The sequence below is a fragment of the Scyliorhinus torazame genome, chromosome 10 (assembly GCF_047496885.1).
Source record: "Scyliorhinus torazame isolate Kashiwa2021f chromosome 10, sScyTor2.1, whole genome shotgun sequence".
Classification (NCBI taxonomy): Eukaryota; Metazoa; Chordata; class Chondrichthyes; order Carcharhiniformes; family Scyliorhinidae; genus Scyliorhinus; species Scyliorhinus torazame.
Window position 1 is genome coordinate 225,802,983 of NC_092716.1, and position 19,490 is coordinate 225,822,472.

The following is a 19,490-nucleotide window of genomic DNA, read 5'->3' on the forward strand; positions in this document are numbered from 1 at the left end:
CCATGCAGGGCTGTAGGGGGCTTCCTCCGTTCTTCCCCACGGGTTGTTTTTTTCTTTTACAGGTCCGTTGGGGCTCCATTAGCGGGCCCAAAAGTCCGTTTCTGCGGGAGCTGCCGACTCGCGCGGCTTAGCTCCGCATCGCCGCAACCCGGAAGTCGGGGGTCCACCTTTATGAGCGACGAACTGCGTCAATTCCTGCTCAGCAAAGGCATCGACTCCAGCAGGACGACCAGTTACAACCCCCGGGGAAACGGGCAGGTAGAAAGGGAGAACGGAACGGTCTGGAAGACCGTCCTGCTGGCCCTTCGGTCCAGGAATCTCCCAGTCTCCCGCTTGCAAGAAGTCCTCCCAGTGGCCCTTCACTCAATTCGGTCGCTGCTCTGTACTACCACAATCCAGACACGCCTCCTTGTTTTCCCCAGGAAGTCCTCCTCCGGGACCTCGCTCCCAACCTGGCTAGCGACACCCGGACTTGTCCTGCTGCGGAAACATGTGAGGGCGCACCCGTTGGTCGAAAGGGTCCACCTGCTGCATGCCAACCCCCAGTACGCCTACGTACGACGGCCGCCAAGACATGGTCTCCCTTCGGGACCTGGCCGGAGCCCCACCCCCACCCTCCATGCAGCACCTGACCGGAGGGTCAGTACTGCCGCCGCCCCTACCCAGTGCCGAACAGGCACCGACGCCCCCTACAGGCGCCCCTCCCCCTGCCCACTTTTCACCCCAACAGCGCCGCCTAGGGGTGACGAAGCTGCCTGGGAGGAAGACACCACGTTCCCGGAGCCACAACCGCCGGGGCCCCCACCAGGATCATCGCCGAAGCCCAGACGCTCCAGAAGGACAACCAGGCCACCCGATCGTCTGATTGCTGCACCATAAAACAAAACAAAAACACTTTTTCTGTTACCCTCGACATCACGGTACCTCCATACCTGGTCCTACCATGCAAAAGGCGACAGTAACGCTGGCCATCACCCCGCTGGGTTCTTTATTAACAGGGGGTGAATGTGGTAATACCAGGTATTGCAGTACCTGAAAGGTGGATGACCATTGGCTAGACCTAGGAGTCTACCATTGGCTAACGTACATAGCTCCGCCCTGAGAGGCGGGGTATAAGAACCAATGCCGTCCCAGCAGCCTTCACTTTCTGTATCAAAGCTGCTGGGTACAGTTCTAGCTGATTAAAGCCTATTCGTTATGACTCACCTTGTCTCGAGAGTAATTGATTGTGCATCACTTGGTAACCATAGTTTGTTGGGCTCAACCAAAGACCTTGGGAATTTTAAATAAAATCTAATTTCACCTGTGTTGTGACTTTGGGACAAGTGGGTCTGGAATTGACCGTACACTAGTCCAGGATGCTGTGACACTTATACATTCCCTTCTTGTTTTCATTTTGGAAATAAACAGTTCAGACTGGTATTCTTATTTCCCAGTTTTTACTGATGTTTCATATTAAGATATACAAGACCAGTTCGGGCCAGTATTCTTATTTCCCTGCTTTTACTGTTTTTTCTTTCAGGGGTCTCTGACGCTTCACCTTTTGCCATTCTATCTATTTCTCACTTTGTATAAACTGCCCTGCTTTTTAAAAATCCATTCACTGAATGTGGGTGGCACAAGCTAGGCCAATATTTATTGTCCATTCCTAATTACCCTTGAGATGGTGGTGGCGAGATGCATTCTCGAACAGATGCAGTCCATTGCTGTTATGGAGGGAGTTCCAGGACTTTGACCCAGCAACAGTAAAGGAACAACATTATACTTTCAAGTCAGGATGGTGAGGAAGTACTCACTACAGCACTCCGAGTCCCTGACCTGCTCTTGTAAGCCATGCTATTATATAGCTAGTCCAATTCGGTTTCTGGTCGATTGTAACCCACAGGATGTTGCGAGTAGGGATTCAGCGATGGTAATGCCATTGAATGGCAAGGGGCGATGATTAGATTCTCTGTTGTGGGGGATGGTCATCGTCTGGCACTTGTGTAGTGTGAATGTTACTTGCCACTTGTCAGCCCAAGCCTGGATATTGTCCAGGTCTTGCTGCATTTAAACATGGAGTGCTTCAGTATCTGAGGAGTCACAAACAGTGCTGAACATTGTGCAATCATCAGCGAACATCCTTCTGTTTCTTGTACAAATGCTTCTGGAACTGTGTGCCTTTACTAATGTATTAATCTATACCTTCCACCTTTCTGCTTGAGCAGCCCCATGCTGTCAAACCGCTGATTCAAATTAATTGAATGAGTCACGGCTTCCTGGAAAGAGGGGGTCAAAATGTGCAGAGGTAATCATTCAGGTCCATGCAGGAGACTACTGCAGACTATGAATGATGTTTATGTATCTGTCCTTAAACTTTCACACAGTCAGGCACCTTGGGCGTCATTCTCCGCCGGCGGGAGTCGTTTTGCCGGCGCCCGGGGGTTTCCCGACGGCGTGGGGCTGCCCCACAATGGAAAACCCCATTGACCGGCCGGTGTAACGGAGCATCCCGCCGGCAGATCGGGGCAGAAATGTGGCGCGGCGGGATGGAGAATTTCGCCCCATGTCCTTCACTATCTTAGCAGGTAAGTGATAAATAAGCTTTCGTTTGGTTATGTCAAAATGCTTAGAATTTGATCTGACCACATCATACTTTCCACAGCACACAGGCTCGGAAAATCTGAGCAAGAATATCTAGAGTTGTATGACTCGGATTTCACACTTGCTGCTTCCACTGGCGTCTGAATCTTTTGGTGTGGAGTGTTTTCATTTTGGACTCAATTGAAACATTGTACCAATATGCATGTGCCTGATATTGTCCTAGTTTGGTTATGGTTCAAGTTTCCAACAAAAATGTATTTGCATCATCACAAATGCAAGGGGCCAGATTTTCCAGACATTTTGGCACTGCACAGATTTAGAAATTGGGAAGAAAATGGCCACTGAGTGGCAAAGTTCTGCCTCCATTTCCACCTCCAGCAACTGTTTGCAGAGTGGGGTAGGGGCCCTTTGGAAACCCCACACATTACTATTTAGAAGTTGCCAGCATCTTTGCAGAAGTGGACATTTAAAACTTCTAAAACTCCGAAATCACACCTGCAGAGTGGAGAGGTGAACCATGGATTGGAGGGAGGAAGAGTGAAAAAGGAGGGTAAAATTGTGTTGCCTCCTCTACAGCTCACCCTGAAATACTTTACCGTGTTATATCTGTGTTTAGAAAAATGAGTAATGACAGTGCTGTGACTGGAAAAGTGACCATTAAATATTGTGGTTGCCAAGTTGTCACTTCTGACTACTGGCAAGCTGTCAAATGAAAGAGCAGCATTGTAAAAGTGGAAAGGTTTCCAGATGCATTTAAATAGATTAATCTACTGGTTAAAGTGCTATTCTGCACTGCACAATATTGAAAGGCTAGCCCAGTGTGCTAGCACTGACCCTTCGAAAGACCACCCTACCTAGGCCCAATCCCCAGACCTATTCCAGCGACCCCATCCTAAGGGGCAATTTAGTGTGGCCAATCCACCTAACCTGCACATCTTTGGCCTGCGGGAGGAAACCGGACATGGGGAGAACGTGTAAACTCCACACAGACAGTCACCCGAGGTTAGAATCGAACCCGGGTCCCTGGCGCTGTGAGGCTGCAGTGCTAAGTTAGCCTGGCTTTTGCCAATATTATTGGCGGTACTGAACAGAAATTCTATCCCTTGCCTTTAACTCCCATTGCTGTCTCACAATTTCTTCTTACAGGACTGTGATTCTAGAAATGTGAAACTTTAGGAACTGCTTTCAATATTGCAATATGACACTCAGTACCCAATGCCCTCAGCAATCAGTGGACTATACAATTGAAAGATATTTCTAAAAATTAAAATATGTTGTACTAAAGCTATATTGAATAATAAGGAAAACCTATGTAACATTGCATTAATAAACTCACCAGCAGCAAAGTATACATTTGATTGGCAGCTCAGAGAGCACATAACAGCTCCACCTCTTTTACTGCAGTTAAGAAGGGCTTTGGTTGATACTTTAGTTGGTAGGAGCTTCTCTGCTTCTAAAGAGGATAAAAATATGACAAACTCATGGAAAACATTAATTACATGGTTACCACAATTAGCTTTCAAGTCAAATTTTACTCTGCGTCCAAATTACACGGAAGGCAGTATGGTGGCAAAATTCATGTTACGTCAACCATCTTCTGCTGCCCAGTAAAGGGAAGTCAACAAAAGGTAAACTGTACAGATTATAGGAGAATGATAAACATAAACAATCATCCAACACAAGTTTCAGAGGGAAAATACCAATGCTAGAGAGAGAGAAATCACTTAGGATCATTGCTGAGAAATGAAAAAAATCACAAAGAAATTAGTAAAAAGTATCTCCTGTTCTACTCTTGTGGCAAATACTAAATGGTAATGAAAACTACATTAAAAGTAAACATGTTCACATAAGTAAAACAGAGGATCCATGAACTGGAGGAACAGGTCTGACTGTTTATCCAGATCTGACCCATTTAAAGATTTGGCATATTTATAGATTTGGCAAACGAAAGGATACAACAATAAATATCTCCATATAGTTTCTTACCAACACAGTCTTTCTTGTTCCAATGTAGTTTGGAGCCAGGATGACAGTGACACTCGTAACTTCCAACTGAGTTTACACATCTGTGTTCACAGCCTCCATTGTTGATGCTACACTCGTCGATGTCTAAAAATCAGGAACAACAATGTATTTCTACCGAAAGGGGAAAACTATGACTTCAGAATTACAAAGTGTAGTTTTATACTGGTTCTCTTGGTGGCTCAAGGTAACAGTCACCACAGCGCTCTGGTGAGGCATACAGGCAAATATTGATCGCAACTGGAGTGGAGATGCTACAACTGGCCTCATTATTCTGGGGTTAGAGAGGGAGTAATGATCAGTCCATGGTTCAGTAACTCATTGCTATTTAAATTATTTTTGCCACGAGGTGCTCAGGTGTGACCATTAGAACATAGAACATACAGTGCAGAAGGAGGCCATTCAGCACATCGAGTCTGCACCGACCCATTTAAGCCCTCACTTCCACCCTACCCCCCTAACCCAATAACCCCTCCTAACCTTTTTGGACACTAAGGGCAAATTATCATGGCCAATCCACCTAACCTGCACGTCTTTGGACATTGGGAGGAAACCGGAGTGCCCGGAGGAATCTCACGCAGACGCGGAGAAAACGTGCAGACTCTGCACAGACAGTGACCCAGCAGCGAATCAAACCCAGGACCCTGGCGCTGTGAAGCCACAGTGCTAACCACTATGCTATTGTGCTGTAATTAGATAATTACAGGGTGAGATTTATGCTTGCTGTTGAAATGTCCCCTGTCAGTGCATATCCAGCCATAGATGTCCAATAGGCTGATACAGGAAGAGGAACCATAGGACTGCCTGTGCCCATGGCTGAGATTGAGTTGCTAAAACCTGGGCAGGAGAAGAGAAATTAGAAAGGAAAAAGAACTGTTACTTATACTAAATGAAGTGACAGAGTGTGGTGGTATGTATTCGGGGTAATATGGTACCTGTGAAGCCGAGAGGCTATTGGCTGACAGGTCCCGGGTCCTGGTTGGATCTGCCGACTTCTGGCTCCGCCCTGAAGGCGGAGTATAAGAGCTCGAGTTCTCCCCTCAGCCTCATTCTGTTGCTGAGCTGCTGGGGAACAAGTCTCGCTTAATAAAGCCTAGATAGACTTCATCGCTTCCCGTCTCGTGTAAGTCATTGTGCGCTACAATTTATCAAGCGAGCTTAAAAGACTATGGAGCTCCGGATCGCCCCGGAGTGCCTGCGGATCAGCCCCCATGCAGCAAACTCGGCAGCCGTGTTCAAACACTGGCTAGCATGCTTCGAAGGCTACCTTCGAACGGCCCCCGGCCGGATCACGGAAGAGCAGAAAATGCAGGTCCTGCATTCGAGGGTAAGCCCGGAGATTTACTCACTTATAGAAGACGCGGAGGATTTCCCGACGGCGCTCGCGTTGCTGAAGGGCATCTACATTCGGCCCGTAAACCAGGTCTACGCAAGCCACCAACTCACGACGAGACGGCAAATTCCCGGAGAATCGCTCGACGAATTCTACGACGCGCTGCTGATTTTGGGACGAAACTGCAACTGCCCGCCGGTGAACGCGATCGAGCACACGGACCTGCTAATTCGAGATGCATTCGTGGCAGGGATGAACTCTCCCCAAATTCGTCAGAGACTTTTAGAAAGAGAGTCGCTAGGACTCTCAGAGGCACGGCCTCCCTTGATGTGACCGCCCAAAACGCCCGCGCCTACGGCCCCGACCGCACGGCAGCCCCTTGGGCTCCGTAGACCCCGTCGCGACCGACTCCCCGGCACCCTCCACAAGCTTGCGCAGTTAGAGCGCCAGACCATCCCGGGGGGGCCCGCTGCTACTTTTGCGGGCATGCGAAACACCCCCTCAGCACTGCCCAGCCCGCGCAGCTACTTGTAAAAGCTGCGGCAAAAAGGGCCATTACGCGGCAGTGTGCGGTCCCAGGGGGTCGCCGCAATCCCCGGAGAAGAACGAGGACAACACATCCCGAACAACCCCCAGCGTCCCATGTGCGACCCGCGGGCGCCGCCATTTTGGGTCCCGGACACCACAAGGAGAGGACGAGCGCCGCCATCTTGTGACCCCCAGCCACGTGCGATTCATGGGGGTGGCCATTTTGTCCACCCCCGACCGCGTGCGATTCATGGGGGCGGCCATTTTGTCCACCCCCAGCCGCGTGCGATTCATGGACGCCACCATCTTGGTTGACAACAAAGGACCCCAGCATAGACGGCTCCACGGGGTTCAAAGAAAACGCCGCGACACTACTGCCACGACTGGCTTCGGTGACACTGGATCAATCGCGGCCCCGGACGCTCCAAACGACGACAACAACGGTGCTGGTCAACGGATACGAGACGCCATGCTTGATCGACTCCGGGAGCACGGAAAGTTTTATTCACCCAGATACGGTAAGACGCTGTTTTCTGTCCATCCATCCAAGCACGCAAAAGATTTCCCTAGCTGCAGGATCCCACTCAGTGGAGATCCGAGGGTTCTGCATCGCGAACCTAACGGTGCTAGGGAGGGAGTTTAAGAACTACAGTCTCTACGTCCTTCCCCACATTACTGGGATTAGACTTCCAGTGTAACCTCCAGAGCCTAACATTCCAATTTGGCGGCCCAATACCCCTACTCACTATCTGCGGCCTCGCAACCCTCAAGGTTGAACCGCCGTCCTTGTTTGCAAACCTCACCCCGGATTGCAAACCCGTCGCCACTAGGAGCAGACGGTACAGCGCCCAGGACTGGACGTTTATCCGGTCTGAAGTCCAGCGGTTGCTGAAGGAAGGCATAATCCAGGCCAGCAATAGTCCCTGGAGAGCCCAGGTGGTAGTCGTGAAGACCGGGGAGAAGCAAAGGATGGTCATAGACTATAGTCAGACCATCAACAGGTACACGCAGCTAGATGCGTACCCTCTACCCCGCATAGCCGACATGGTCAATCGGACTGCCCAGTACAAGGTCTTTTCCACCGTGGACCTCAAGTCTGCATACCACCAGCTCCCCATCCGCCCAGGTGACCGCAGGTACACCGCCTTCGAGGCAGACGGGCGGCTATGCCATTTCCTAAGGGTCCCATTTGGCGTCACGAACGGGGTCTCGGTCTTCCAACGGGAGATGGACCGAATGGTTGACCAGCACGGGTTGCAGGCCACGTTCCCGTATCTCAACAACGTAACCATCTGCGGCCACGATCAGCAGGACCACGACGCCAACCTCCAAAAGTTCCTCCAGACCGCTAACGCCCTGAACCTCACATATAACGAGGAAAAATGTGTTTTTAGCACAAACCGTTTGGCCATCCTGGGATACGTAGTGCGCAATGGAGTGATAGGCCCCGACCCCAAACGCATGCGCCTCCTTATGGAATTTCCCCTCCCCCAATGCTCCAAAGCCCTGAAACGTTGCCTGGGCTTCTTTTCATATTACGCCCAGTGGGTCCCCCAGTACGCAGACAAGGCCCGCCCGCTAATACAGTCCACTACCTTCCCCCTGTCGACAGAGGCCCGCCAGGCCTTCAGTCGCATCAAAGCGGATATCGCAAAGGCCACGATGCGCGCCATCGACGAGACCCTCCTCTTCCAGGTCGAGAGCGACGCATCCGATGTAGCTCTGGCGGCCACCCTTAACCAAGCGGGCAGACCCGTGGCCTTTTTCTCCCGGACCCTCCGCGCCTCAAACATCCGCCACTCCTCAGTGGAAAAGGAAGCCCAAGCCATAGTGGAAGCTGTGCGACATTGGAGGCATTACCTGGCCGGCAGAAGATTCACTCTCCTCACCGACCAATGGTCGGTAGCCTTTATGTTCGATAATGCACAGCGAGGCAAAATTAAGAATGACAAGATCTTGAGGTGGAGGATCGAGCTCTCCACCTATAACTATGAGATCTTGTATCGTCCCGGAAAGCTGAACGAGCCGTCCGATGCCCTATCCCGCAGCACATGTGCCAACGCACAAATAGACCGCCTCCAAGCCCTGCATGAGGACCTCTGCCACCCGGGGGTCACTCGATTCTACCATTTCGTAAAGTCCCGCAACCTCCCCTACTCTGTGGAGGAGGTCCGTACAGTCACCAGGAACTGCCACATCTGTGCAGAGTGCAAACCGCACTTTTTCAGGCCGGATAGAGCGCACCTGATCAAGGCTTCCCGCTCCTTTGAACTCCTCAGTTTGGATTTCAAAGGCCCCCTCCCCTCCACCGACCGCAACGCATACTTCCTGAACGTGGTGGACGAGCACTCCCGTTTCCCCTTCGTCATCCCTGCCCCATGACAGCGGCCACAGTCATTAAAGCCCTTGGCACCATCTTTACACTGTTCGGTTTCCCCGCGTACATCCATAGCGACACGGGTTCCTCCTTCATGAGTGACGAGCTGCGTCAGTTCCTGCTCAGCAAGGGCATTGCCTCGAGCAGGACGACCAGCTACAACCCCCGGGGGAACGGGCAGGTAGAGAAGGAGAACGGCACGGTCTGGAAGACCGTCCTACTGGCCCTACGGTCCAGAGATCTCCCAGTTTCCCGGTGGCAGGAAGTCATCCCGGATGCTCTCCACTCCACCCGGTCGCTGCTGTGTACCACCACTAACCAAACGCCCCACGAGCGCCTCCTTGTCTTCCCTAGGAAGTCCTCCTCCGGAACGTCGCTGCCGACCTGGCTGGCAGCCCCAGGACCCATCTTGCTCCGGAAACATGTGCAGGCGCACAAATCGGACCCGTTGGTCGAGAGGGTTCACCTTCCTTCACGCGAACCCGCAGTACGGTATGGCGTACCAGACGGCCGACAGGACACGGTCTCCCTACGGGACCTGGCGCCCGCCGGCAACACACACACACCCCCAACACCGATCACCCCCTCCCTGCCACCGGCGCACCCCGCGACCGCCCCCTTCCCGGGGGGTATCGGTCCTCCTCCCGTGCCCGCCCAGGAGTAAAACAGGAACAAACAGCGCAACGCTCCCGGAGACGACAGCGCCCGAGCCAGCACCTGCACCACCCCCGGGGCTGAGGCGATCGACGAGGAAGACCAGACCTCCCGCTCGACTCGTGGAATCCGCGTGACACCAAGAAAGCAAGAATTTTGTTGCAAAATAAATGTTTTTTTTCCTTATTGTAAATAGTTCTGACAAACTTGTACATAGCTAAATGTTGGGCTAAATATGTATATCCACAGTCCAAAATTTGTTCCAGGGCCAGCCTTGTAAACCCCTACCACCATGCGAACCACCACCCCGCCGGGTTCTTTTTTAACAAGGGGTGAATGTGGTGGTATGTATTAGGGGTAATATGGTACCTGTGAAGCCGAGAGGCTATTGGCTGACAGGACCCGGGTCCTGGTTGGATCTGCTGACTTCTGGCTCCGCCCTGAAGGCGGAGTATAAGAGGGTGAGTTCTCCCCGCAGCCTCATTCTGTTGCTGAGCTGCTGGGGAACAAGTCTCGCTTAATAAAGCCTAGATAGACTTCATTGCTTCCCGTCTCGTGTAAGTCATTGTGCGCTACACAGAGAAAGTCAATGATCTAACATACAGTGCCATGGAATGATATATCAGTTCATACCTGCAATTCACCACACAAAAAATAACTGATCTCAGCTGAGTCAGGATTGCACCTCTTGGATGCCTATCATCCAATCGTAGAGCAGCATTGGTGCATGAACTTTATAGCTCATTCTCGGCCAGAGAGCACAGTAGATTTCACAGATGTACAAGAGACAAGATAGCAACTTTGATAATGAAAAAATCAGTCATCAGAAACTGTGGGTGCGATCTTCCGGCCACATTGCGCAGGAAAAGCAGCTCGCCGCGGCACAGAGTGGCCGGTGAAAGCCGGGATACCCTATTCCTGGGATCAATTGCAAGGGGAATACCGCCCACTATGAGCGGGATCGCCTTTTGGCAAATTTGCATATTAGAGCGGGGCCTTACTCTAATGTGCAGATTCCGGAGGTACTTGAGGCTTTGGAATTGAATTCCTTCACCTCGGGGACCTCAGGCGAGCGCTGTTCGGGAATAGTCCCCACAAACAGGGACCAGACGGTACGGCTCTCATGGGGGTCTCCAAGGGGATCCCTGGCAATGCCGCATGGGTTCCAGCCTGGCATTGCCCAGGTGGCACTGCCAGGTTGGCGGTGCCAAGCTGGCATTCTTTGCTTGCGCGCCATCAGGCCAGGTTTGCCCGCCGTGGGTGTTGCGGGGAGGGGGCCGGCGGACACTCCCAAGATGCGTTCGGGCTGGTGGTGGGAAGGTCGGGGATTTTTTTCTGGGCTTCAGATATCAGGGCGTCATTTAAAAATGCCATCCCGATCTCGTGCTGCAATGGGCATTTCCGGTGAGCAGAGCTCCCCATTGTAAAAAACGGGGCTATGTGCGGCCTCGGCCGCGTGTTCCCGTTTAGGGCCCCTTATTCAAAGCGAGTCACGTTGAATAGCCACGCCACGTGTTCCTCAGCACGGCACTCGCTCGGGGACTTTGTTCCCTTTTGGGAAGGTCACGCCCATGCCTTTTCTCTGCTTTTTTCCTCATGTGTGCTTCAACCGTTAATAGTGTAAAATATCGGAATAAAAATGTACTCTGAAGAATATCCTGTGAAATACTCATTTTGACTTGCCTCCACAATGAATCAATCCATACAGGGTATATCCCTTTTTACAAACGCATTCAAAATATCCTGGGTAGTTGATACATATGTGATCGCAAGCTCTTTCGAAGAAGCATTCATCAATATCTACAATTGAAAAGAACATACTGTGAGGACAAAGAAGAAATCAATTACAATCTAAACACAAAAGACTAATGAAGAATAGAAGAGAAACTCAAGCTTTCCGGTAAATACATCAAATGTCATGATGCTGTGAAATGCTAAACAAGGAAGTCCCTGTTCTGATCTCCAGTGTTCACTGATCACAATGTCATGTGGCAGGAAGTTGCCAGAATTAGTCCAGTACCTCTGGACTAGGAAAGGGATTTTAAAAAATGAACCCTCAGGTTGCTATCTAGTGGCTCGTGCTGCAATTTGACTGTTTTTGGACAAGGATGGCTTTAATGCCTTCTGTTATCAAATGGTTTTTAACCATTGGTAAAAGGTAACACTTGTGTTGAGGTCCAGAGGGAATTTGTACAAATACATTAACATCAAACCTCAGAGGAAATTAAACCCAAGGATGAGAACAGGATTTAGCTCGACTATGAAATGTTTCATGGATAAAATAAAGTATCAAATATTACAGAGGAAATTACAAAGAAAGGGGCATCAACAAATATATTAAAATAAGCTTGATCAATAGCTTTAATATGATAAATAACAAAAAGCTATATCAATCTTTCTACTCAATTATTTTGTTACTTGAATCTATTTTCAGAAAGTGAATAATTGAGGATGATCTCCAAAGAAATAGCATCACCATCTTGTCAAACAAGAACTTGGGTGTGTCACAATTCCACATCATAAACATGAATATGTTGAAATATTGCCAGGTCACAGAGGTTTCCAAAAGGGGCTGAAAACCCCCTGCACTGATTCTGTCAGGCTCTTTTAAACTCTTTCTCCTGAATTGGCAGCCCGTGGTTGGGTACAGATCTGAGTGTATTCATGATTGGCTCTAGGCATGTTCCAATGACGATCTTACTGGCCTGCATAGCTCAACAAACCGCCAAAGGAATGAAACTTGACTTAAATAGTAACACACAAGGGTTGATAGAGAGTTAGCTGCCCATTTCACAGTGTGCCTAATTTTCTTATTAATGATTTGATTTTATATATCATGTAAAACAAGTTGTCCACATGTTTTCACACATGTTGCGCAAACACCCATGACTGATTAAAAATATCCCGGTATGTTAGAAATTAATATCTGTTGCCATTATTTTCAGTTTCACAGAATAATATTTGTTTAACTGACTTAATGTAGCTTTGAATTTTCTTTTGTAGACAATCCCTTTGCTTGTTGGCGATAAGCAAATCTGAAGTGCTCTTTAATTATATTTCAAGACTGAAAAATGTAGAATAACTCAACAAATAGATAAAAGCTTTTATAAAAGTTTTAGAACACATGATTGGCTTTTATAAATCAATTCTTAAAGACTTATCATAGTTTTCAACATAAACTGTAACTTGAAGACCTTGGGCTGAAAATGCATTCATATAGCACCACTTCAAAGCAGTACTAATTAGACTAGTCATATTTCACGGATTTCATAACATTTATAGTGCAGGAGGCCGCCATTTGGCCCATCGAGTCTGCCCTTGGAAAGAGCACCCTACTTAAGCCCACACCTCTGCCCTATCCCCATAACCCAGTAACCCCACCTAACCTTTTTGGACACTAAGGGCAATTTAGCATGGCCAATCCACCTAAACTGCACATCTTTGGATATACAAACCGGAGCAGCTGGAGGAAACTCACGCAGACACAGGGAGAACGTGCAGAGTCCACGCAGACAGTGAACCAAGCCGGGAATCGAACCTGGGGCCCTGGAGCCGTGAAGCAACAGTGCTAACCACTATGCGACCATGCCACCTATATAACTTGGGGATGGACAGGGCTGCAGGCTGCTACCTGTGGCACCCTCATTGAGATTAATGGAGAATCCTGTTAAGGTAGAACCTGCAAAGCTATCTTCCCCGGCGAATCAATCTCAATGAGCAATGTCTAGAAGCAGCATTATGTAAACACATTTTTAGCCTCCTAATCATAGAATTTACAATGCAGAAGGAGGCCATTCGGCCCATCGAGTCTGCACCGGCTCTTGGAACGAGCACACCCTACCCAAGGTCAACACCACCACCCTATCCCCATAACCCCACCCAACACTAAGGGCAATTTTGGACACTAAGGGCAATTTATCATGGCCAATTCACCTAACCTGCACATCATTGGACTGTGGGAGGAAACCGGAGCACCCGGAGGAAACCCACGCACACACGGTGAGGATGTGTAGACTCCGCACAGACAGTGACCCAAACTGGAATCGAACCTGGGACCCTGGAGCTGTGAAGCAATTGTGCTAACCACAATCCTACCATGCTGCCCTTTGATATGTCCCAAGACATGAATCCCTAATCTGTAAAAACCTAAGAGACAGATGATTTAAATAATCCTAAACATTTTTAAACCAACCTTGACAGGTTTTTTCATCTGTTAAGAGTTTGTAACCTTTCTTGCAGCTGCAGTCAAAACTGCCAATAGTATTCTTACAGAAGTGATCACAATCTCCATTATTGATTAGGCATTCATCAATGTCTGCAAATTAAATTAATTCAAGGCCATTAGTACTTGTACATTTAACATTTTACATTTAACATGTTAAGCAATCCGAGAAAAGCCATTTAAAGGTAAACCAGTGAATCGATTTCTATAGTGCATAAATAATTTATCAAAAGTACGTAAGAACAGAGGGAACTCAAGAAGGGCAAAATGGATAACAACCTCAGACATCTCGCATTGAACTTCATCTACCATTGTTTTTGCCCACTTGTCCCTTTGTTACTTTCTCTTCCCATCTAGACAATTTACTGAGCCATCTTAGTGTCATCTACAAATTTGGGTTTACAATTCCATATTTTGTGACGATGAATGGGGCCGGATATATAGATTGAATTACCGCAGAACTGGAAAGAGACTTAGGGATTCAGATATACAAATATTTTAAATTGGGAGGTAAAGCTGGTAAAGTTTTTTTTTTAATGCATTTGGTGTCGTAGGTTTTGTTAGTAGGGAAATAGTTAGTAGTGGGCAGCATAGTGGTTAGCACAGTTGTTTCATAGCTCCTGGGTCCCAGGCTGGATTCCCGGCTTGGGTCACTGTCCGTGCGGAGTCTGCACGTTCTCCCTGTGTGCTCTGGGTTCTTCCCACAGTCCAAAGATGTGCAGGTTAGGTGGATTGGCCATGCTAAATTGCTCTCTGTGTCCAAAAAAGGTTAAGTGGGGTTACGGGGATAGGGTGGAGGTGTGGGCTTGGGTAGGGTGCTCTTTCTAAGGACCGGTGCTGACACGATGGGCCGAATGGCCTCCTTCAGCACTGTAAATTCTACGTTTCTATGAAAAGCAAAGAGGTATCAGCAAATCAAAACTAGCGGATACAAGAAGAGATACACTGAATATCAGGGATCAGAGGTATCTGAGAACAGACTGGAGAAACTGGGGATCTTTCCAAAAACACAGATAAGTTTAAAAGGATATCTAAAAGATAGGTTTAAAGTATGAGTTTTCTTAAGGTAAATCAGTAAGTTAATAACTAGACAGCATGAATAATTATCAATGGTACAGAAGAATAATGGAAGGCGGTGCCGCAATGGTATTATTGCTGGGCTAGTAATCCAGGGACCTGGGGACCCGGGTTCAAATGCTACAACGGCAGGTGGTGGAATTTAAACTCAATAAAAAATCTGGAATTAAAAGTCTAATGATGACCACAAAACCATTGTCGTAAAAACCCATCTGGTTGACTAATGTCCTTTAGGGAAGGACATCTGCCACCCTTACCCATCCTTACATGTGATTCCAGACCCACAGCAATGTGGTTGACTCTTAAGTGCCCTCTGAACTGGCCTAGTAAGCCACGCTACGAAAACACAAAAAAAGAATGAAACTGGACGGACCAACCAGCATCGACCCAAGCACCAGAACGGACAATGGCCAGCCCAGCCCTGTCGACCTTGCAAGTCCTCCTTACTAAAATCTGGGAGCTTGTGCCATAATTTGGGAGACCAGTCTCACAGATTAGTCAAGCAACAGCATGATATAGTCATTTCTTTCGGCAGCACCATCCAAACTGGCGACTCAATGGGCACCAGGGCCGCCCAAATTCTCCGGCCCGCGATGGGCCGAAGTCCTGCCCGTTTTTTGCCAGTCCCGCCGGCGTAAATTAGAGTATGTCCTTACCAACGGCACCTGGCGGCGCAGGCGGCCTCCGGAATTCTCGGGGGGGGGCGCGGGGGGGATCTGGCCCCGGGAGATGCCCCCACGGTGGCCTGGCCTGCGATCGGGGCCTACCGATCCACAGGCGGGCCTGTGCCGTGGGGGCACTCTATTCCTCAGCATCAGCCGCTGTGGTACTCCGCGATGGCCAATGCGGAGACAAACCCGCCCACGCATGCGCCAGGATGACGCCAGCACATGGTGGCGCTCCTGCGCATGCGCCAACTCGCGCCGGCCGGCGGAGGCCCTTCGTCGCCAGTTGGCGTGACGCCAAGCCCCTTCCCCGCTGGCCGGCGGGGCGCAAACCACTCCGGGGCCGGCCTAGCCCCTGAAGGTGCAGACGATTCCACACCTTTGGGGCGGCCCGACGCCGGAGTGGTTCACGCCACTCCTCGGCGCCAGGACCCCCCGCCCCGCCAGAGAATCCCGCCCCATATTTCTAGTCCCATTATATTCTCCATTATCATTTTTTAAAATTGATATTAAACAATGATCACACTTCCTAGAATTGCTTACTTATAAACAGATTCTGCTTTATCTGGATTTGGAATGCTCAACTAAAATAATGATGTAAGCAAAAATTTTAAAATGGAAGAAAATTAAGTTCAAAAAAGAAAACGATTACCAAACTATTTTATTTTAATTCTCAGTACTGCCCCACGCTTCGCAGTAAATATGTACCACAAAAATAACACACATTTAATGAGAACACATTTAATAACTGGGCGGCAAAATAGCACAATGGTTAGCACTGCTGCCTCACAACGCCAGGGACCCGGATTCAATTCCAGCCTTGGGTGCCTGTGTGGAGTTTGCATGTCATCCCCGTGTCTGCGTGGGCTTCCTCCAGGTACTCCGGTTTCCTCCCATAGTCCAAAGACGTACAGGCTAGGTGCGTTTGTGGGGTTAATGGGGTAAGGTGGGGGAGTGGGCCTAGGTAGGGTGCTGTTTCAGAGGGGTGGTGCACATGGATGGGCCGAATGGCCTCCTTCTGCACTCTAGGAATTCTATGGTTCTAAGAAAACTTATTTTAACAGATATTTCATCATCAAATGTTAACAAATAAGAATTATAAGATGAAAGAAAGTCTAAATGTTAAAACCTATTGGGCTAGATTCTCCGTCGACAGGATCCTCCATTTCGCCGGCAGCGCACTCACGCCCGCGGATTTCCCGTCGGCGTGGAGGTGCCCAGAATGGGAAACCCCATTGACCGGCTGCCGGGACAGAGAATCCCACTGCCGGCAGGGGTGCATTGCACCAGGAAACGGGTGCGGCGGTATGGAGAATCCCGTCCATGGTATTTAAACATGCCAAATTGTCTACTACACACAGAAGTGATTAAAAATTGATATCCAACCTTTACAAGTCTTTCCATCTGGTTGCAGAGTGAATCCTACAGGGCAGCTGCACCGAACACCAGTTGAGGTGTCTTTACAGGTACGATCACAGCCTCCGTTGTTGACTGCACATGTTTCTGTAGATAGCGGAGAAAATTATTTGCTACCAATTTCTAATCTTGCAATTTTACCATTTGAATTCATTAAAATGTCCTCGTGACCCTATAAGGCTAAAATTGTCAGCCAATTGTTTTTCACAGTAACTTCATTGGAGTGTTAATGTCTGCCTACTTGTGTTACTAATAAAGATTATTAAATGAACTCAAAATATCTGGCCGTTATTAATTTATGATAGAAGCATTGAGTGATGTTTTTGAATATCCCTCACTTTAATGATGAAAATAGTCGGCAGTTTTACATAGTATTGTAGGGTATTTACAGCACAGAAACAGACCATTTGACACAACAGGTCAATATCAGTGTATTTCATGCTCCCCATGAACTTGCTCTCATCATTCAACTAATCCCACCAATCCATCTTTCCATTTCTTTATCCTTCATGTGTCTATCAAGCTTCCTCTTAAGTGTGTCTATGCAATTGACTCTAACTGTTTCTTTCGTAGCAAGTTCCACATTCTAACCACTCTCTGGGTAAAGAAAATTTTTCTGTATTTCATTTTGGATTTGTGTCAACAAGGACAACATGTATTTATAAAGTGCCTTTAACATTATAAAATGTTCCACAGCGCTGCTCAGAGGCATTATAAAACAAGATATGACACCAAGTCACAGAGGGAGACATTAGAGGCATGATTGGACAGAGCACCAGTGATGGTCAGAAAACGCAGGGTGATGGGTGAACAAGGTTTGAAGTGGGTTAAGATAAGCACAGCAGAGTTTTGGATGAACGCAAGTTTCTGTAAAGCAGAAAATTGGAGCTTGGCGAGGAGAGCATCTGAACCCTTTCTGGCTGGCCTCCTATGATCTACACTCGATAAACTTGAGGTCATCAAAAACTCTGCTGTCTCTCTCCTGACTTGTAACAAGTCCAATTCCCCCCATCAATCCAGAGCTTGCTGACCTACATTGGTTCTAGGTCCAAGCAATGCCTTGATTTTAAATTTTCATCCTTGTTTCCAATTTATTCCATAGTCACACCTCTCCCCGTCTCTGTAATTTCCTCCAGCTCCAAGATGTTGGTGCTCCTCCAGTTCACATCTCTTGCACTTCAACAATTTTAATCGCCTCACCATTGCTGTCCATGCTTTCAAATGCACAGACCCTGAAGCTTTGAAATTCCCTCTTAAATATCTGTTCACTCCTTATGGAACTCCTTGACCAAGATTTTGGCCATTTAACCTGATGTCGTCTTATGTGACTCAGTGCCAAAGTTTCCTTTCTTACACTCCTGTGCAGCACTTTGAGATGTTTTATATTAGGTGCTTTACAAACACATGTTGTTGTTATTGGAAAAGTCAAGTCCAGTGTAATAAATGCATGGGTGAGATTTTCAGCAGCAGTAGAGCTGAGGCATCAGACTAAAGAGAAGGGAGGTGAACTAAGTAGTTTTATTGATAGTGCGATTGGAAACTCATCTCAGGGTCAAACACAACACCAAGATTACAAACAGTCTTACTCAGATTAAGACAGTTATCAGGGATGGAAAGGTGGCCAGGAGTTTATGGTGGGGACCAAAGAAAGTGACTTCAGTCTTCCCAATATTTAGTTGGAAGACATTTCTCTTCATCCAATATTGGCTGTCAGTCAAGCAGTGTAGTAAATCAGAGAGAGTTGAGGAGCCAAAGAGGTGAGATACAACTGATTGTCATTGGCATAAATGTGGATCCTGATTTTTTGTTTTCTGATGATATCAAGAAAGGGGTAACATGTAGATGAGAAACAGAAGGGGATATTGGGAAAATCCTTAGAAGGCTCCAGAGACTAACAATGCTGGAGTGGGAGAAGACATTGCAGGTGATACTTTAACTACAAGTCAATCGATAAGGTGGAACCAAACCAGGGCAGTTCCATCCAGTTGGTGAATGCAGGAGAACGATATGTCAACTGTGTTGAAGGCTCTAGGCAGGTTCGTAGGATGAAGGAGGATACAAAAACACAGTTACAATCACAAAAAACATTACTTGCAACTTTGACAAGGCTGTTTCAGTATTGTAGTCAGGTCAGAATCCTGATTAGAGGCATTCAATTGCAAGAAAAACGGACAGGAATTTTAGAAGCAATGGGCGGGATTCTCCAGTCTGTCATCTGTGTTTTCTTGGACGGTGTGTCCTCGCTGACAGGGGGATTCTCCGTTCCCAGCACCTGCCAATGGGATTTCCCAATGTGGCCTCCCCATGCTGCCGGGAAACCCACGGGCATGGGGTGCGCTGCTGGCACAACGGAGAATCCCACCGGCGGAGAATCCAGCCCAATGTGTTTAAGGGCTTTAGAGAGCATTGGCTACAATACTGAAACAGCCTTGTCAAAGTTGCAAATAATGTTTTTTGTGATTGTGGCTGTGTTTTTCTACTCTCCTTCATCCTGCAAACCTGCCTAGAGCCTTCAACACAGTTGACATATCGTTCTCCTCCAATGTATCTCCTGCATTCACCAGCTGGATGGAACTGCCCTAGTTAGAGAGGAAAATGATGCAGTTTGCAAGG

At 48.2% G+C, this 19,490-nt stretch overlaps 1 protein-coding gene across 12 annotated transcripts in view; it reads right to left on the reverse strand.

Annotated features, from left to right (window-relative positions):
* Nucleotides 1-19,490, reverse strand: part of scube2 (signal peptide, CUB domain, EGF-like 2) — a 239,031-nt gene that overhangs the window by 116,798 nt on the left and 102,743 nt on the right. For 9 of the 12 annotated variants that reach the window (XM_072466498.1, XM_072466495.1, XM_072466497.1 and 6 more), the window contains 5 exons: nucleotides 16,848-16,964; nucleotides 13,690-13,812; nucleotides 11,181-11,297; nucleotides 4,570-4,692; nucleotides 3,920-4,036 (listed from right to left, as the gene is read on the reverse strand). In XM_072466498.1, coding sequence (XP_072322599.1) covers nucleotides 3,920-4,036; nucleotides 4,570-4,692; nucleotides 11,181-11,297; nucleotides 13,690-13,812; nucleotides 16,848-16,964 — 597 coding nt within the window. The remainder of the gene's footprint in view (nucleotides 1-3,919; nucleotides 4,037-4,569; nucleotides 4,693-11,180; nucleotides 11,298-13,689; nucleotides 13,813-16,847; nucleotides 16,965-19,490) is intronic. The other 3 variants (XM_072466505.1, XM_072466504.1, XM_072466494.1) reach the window with 2 other exon arrangements.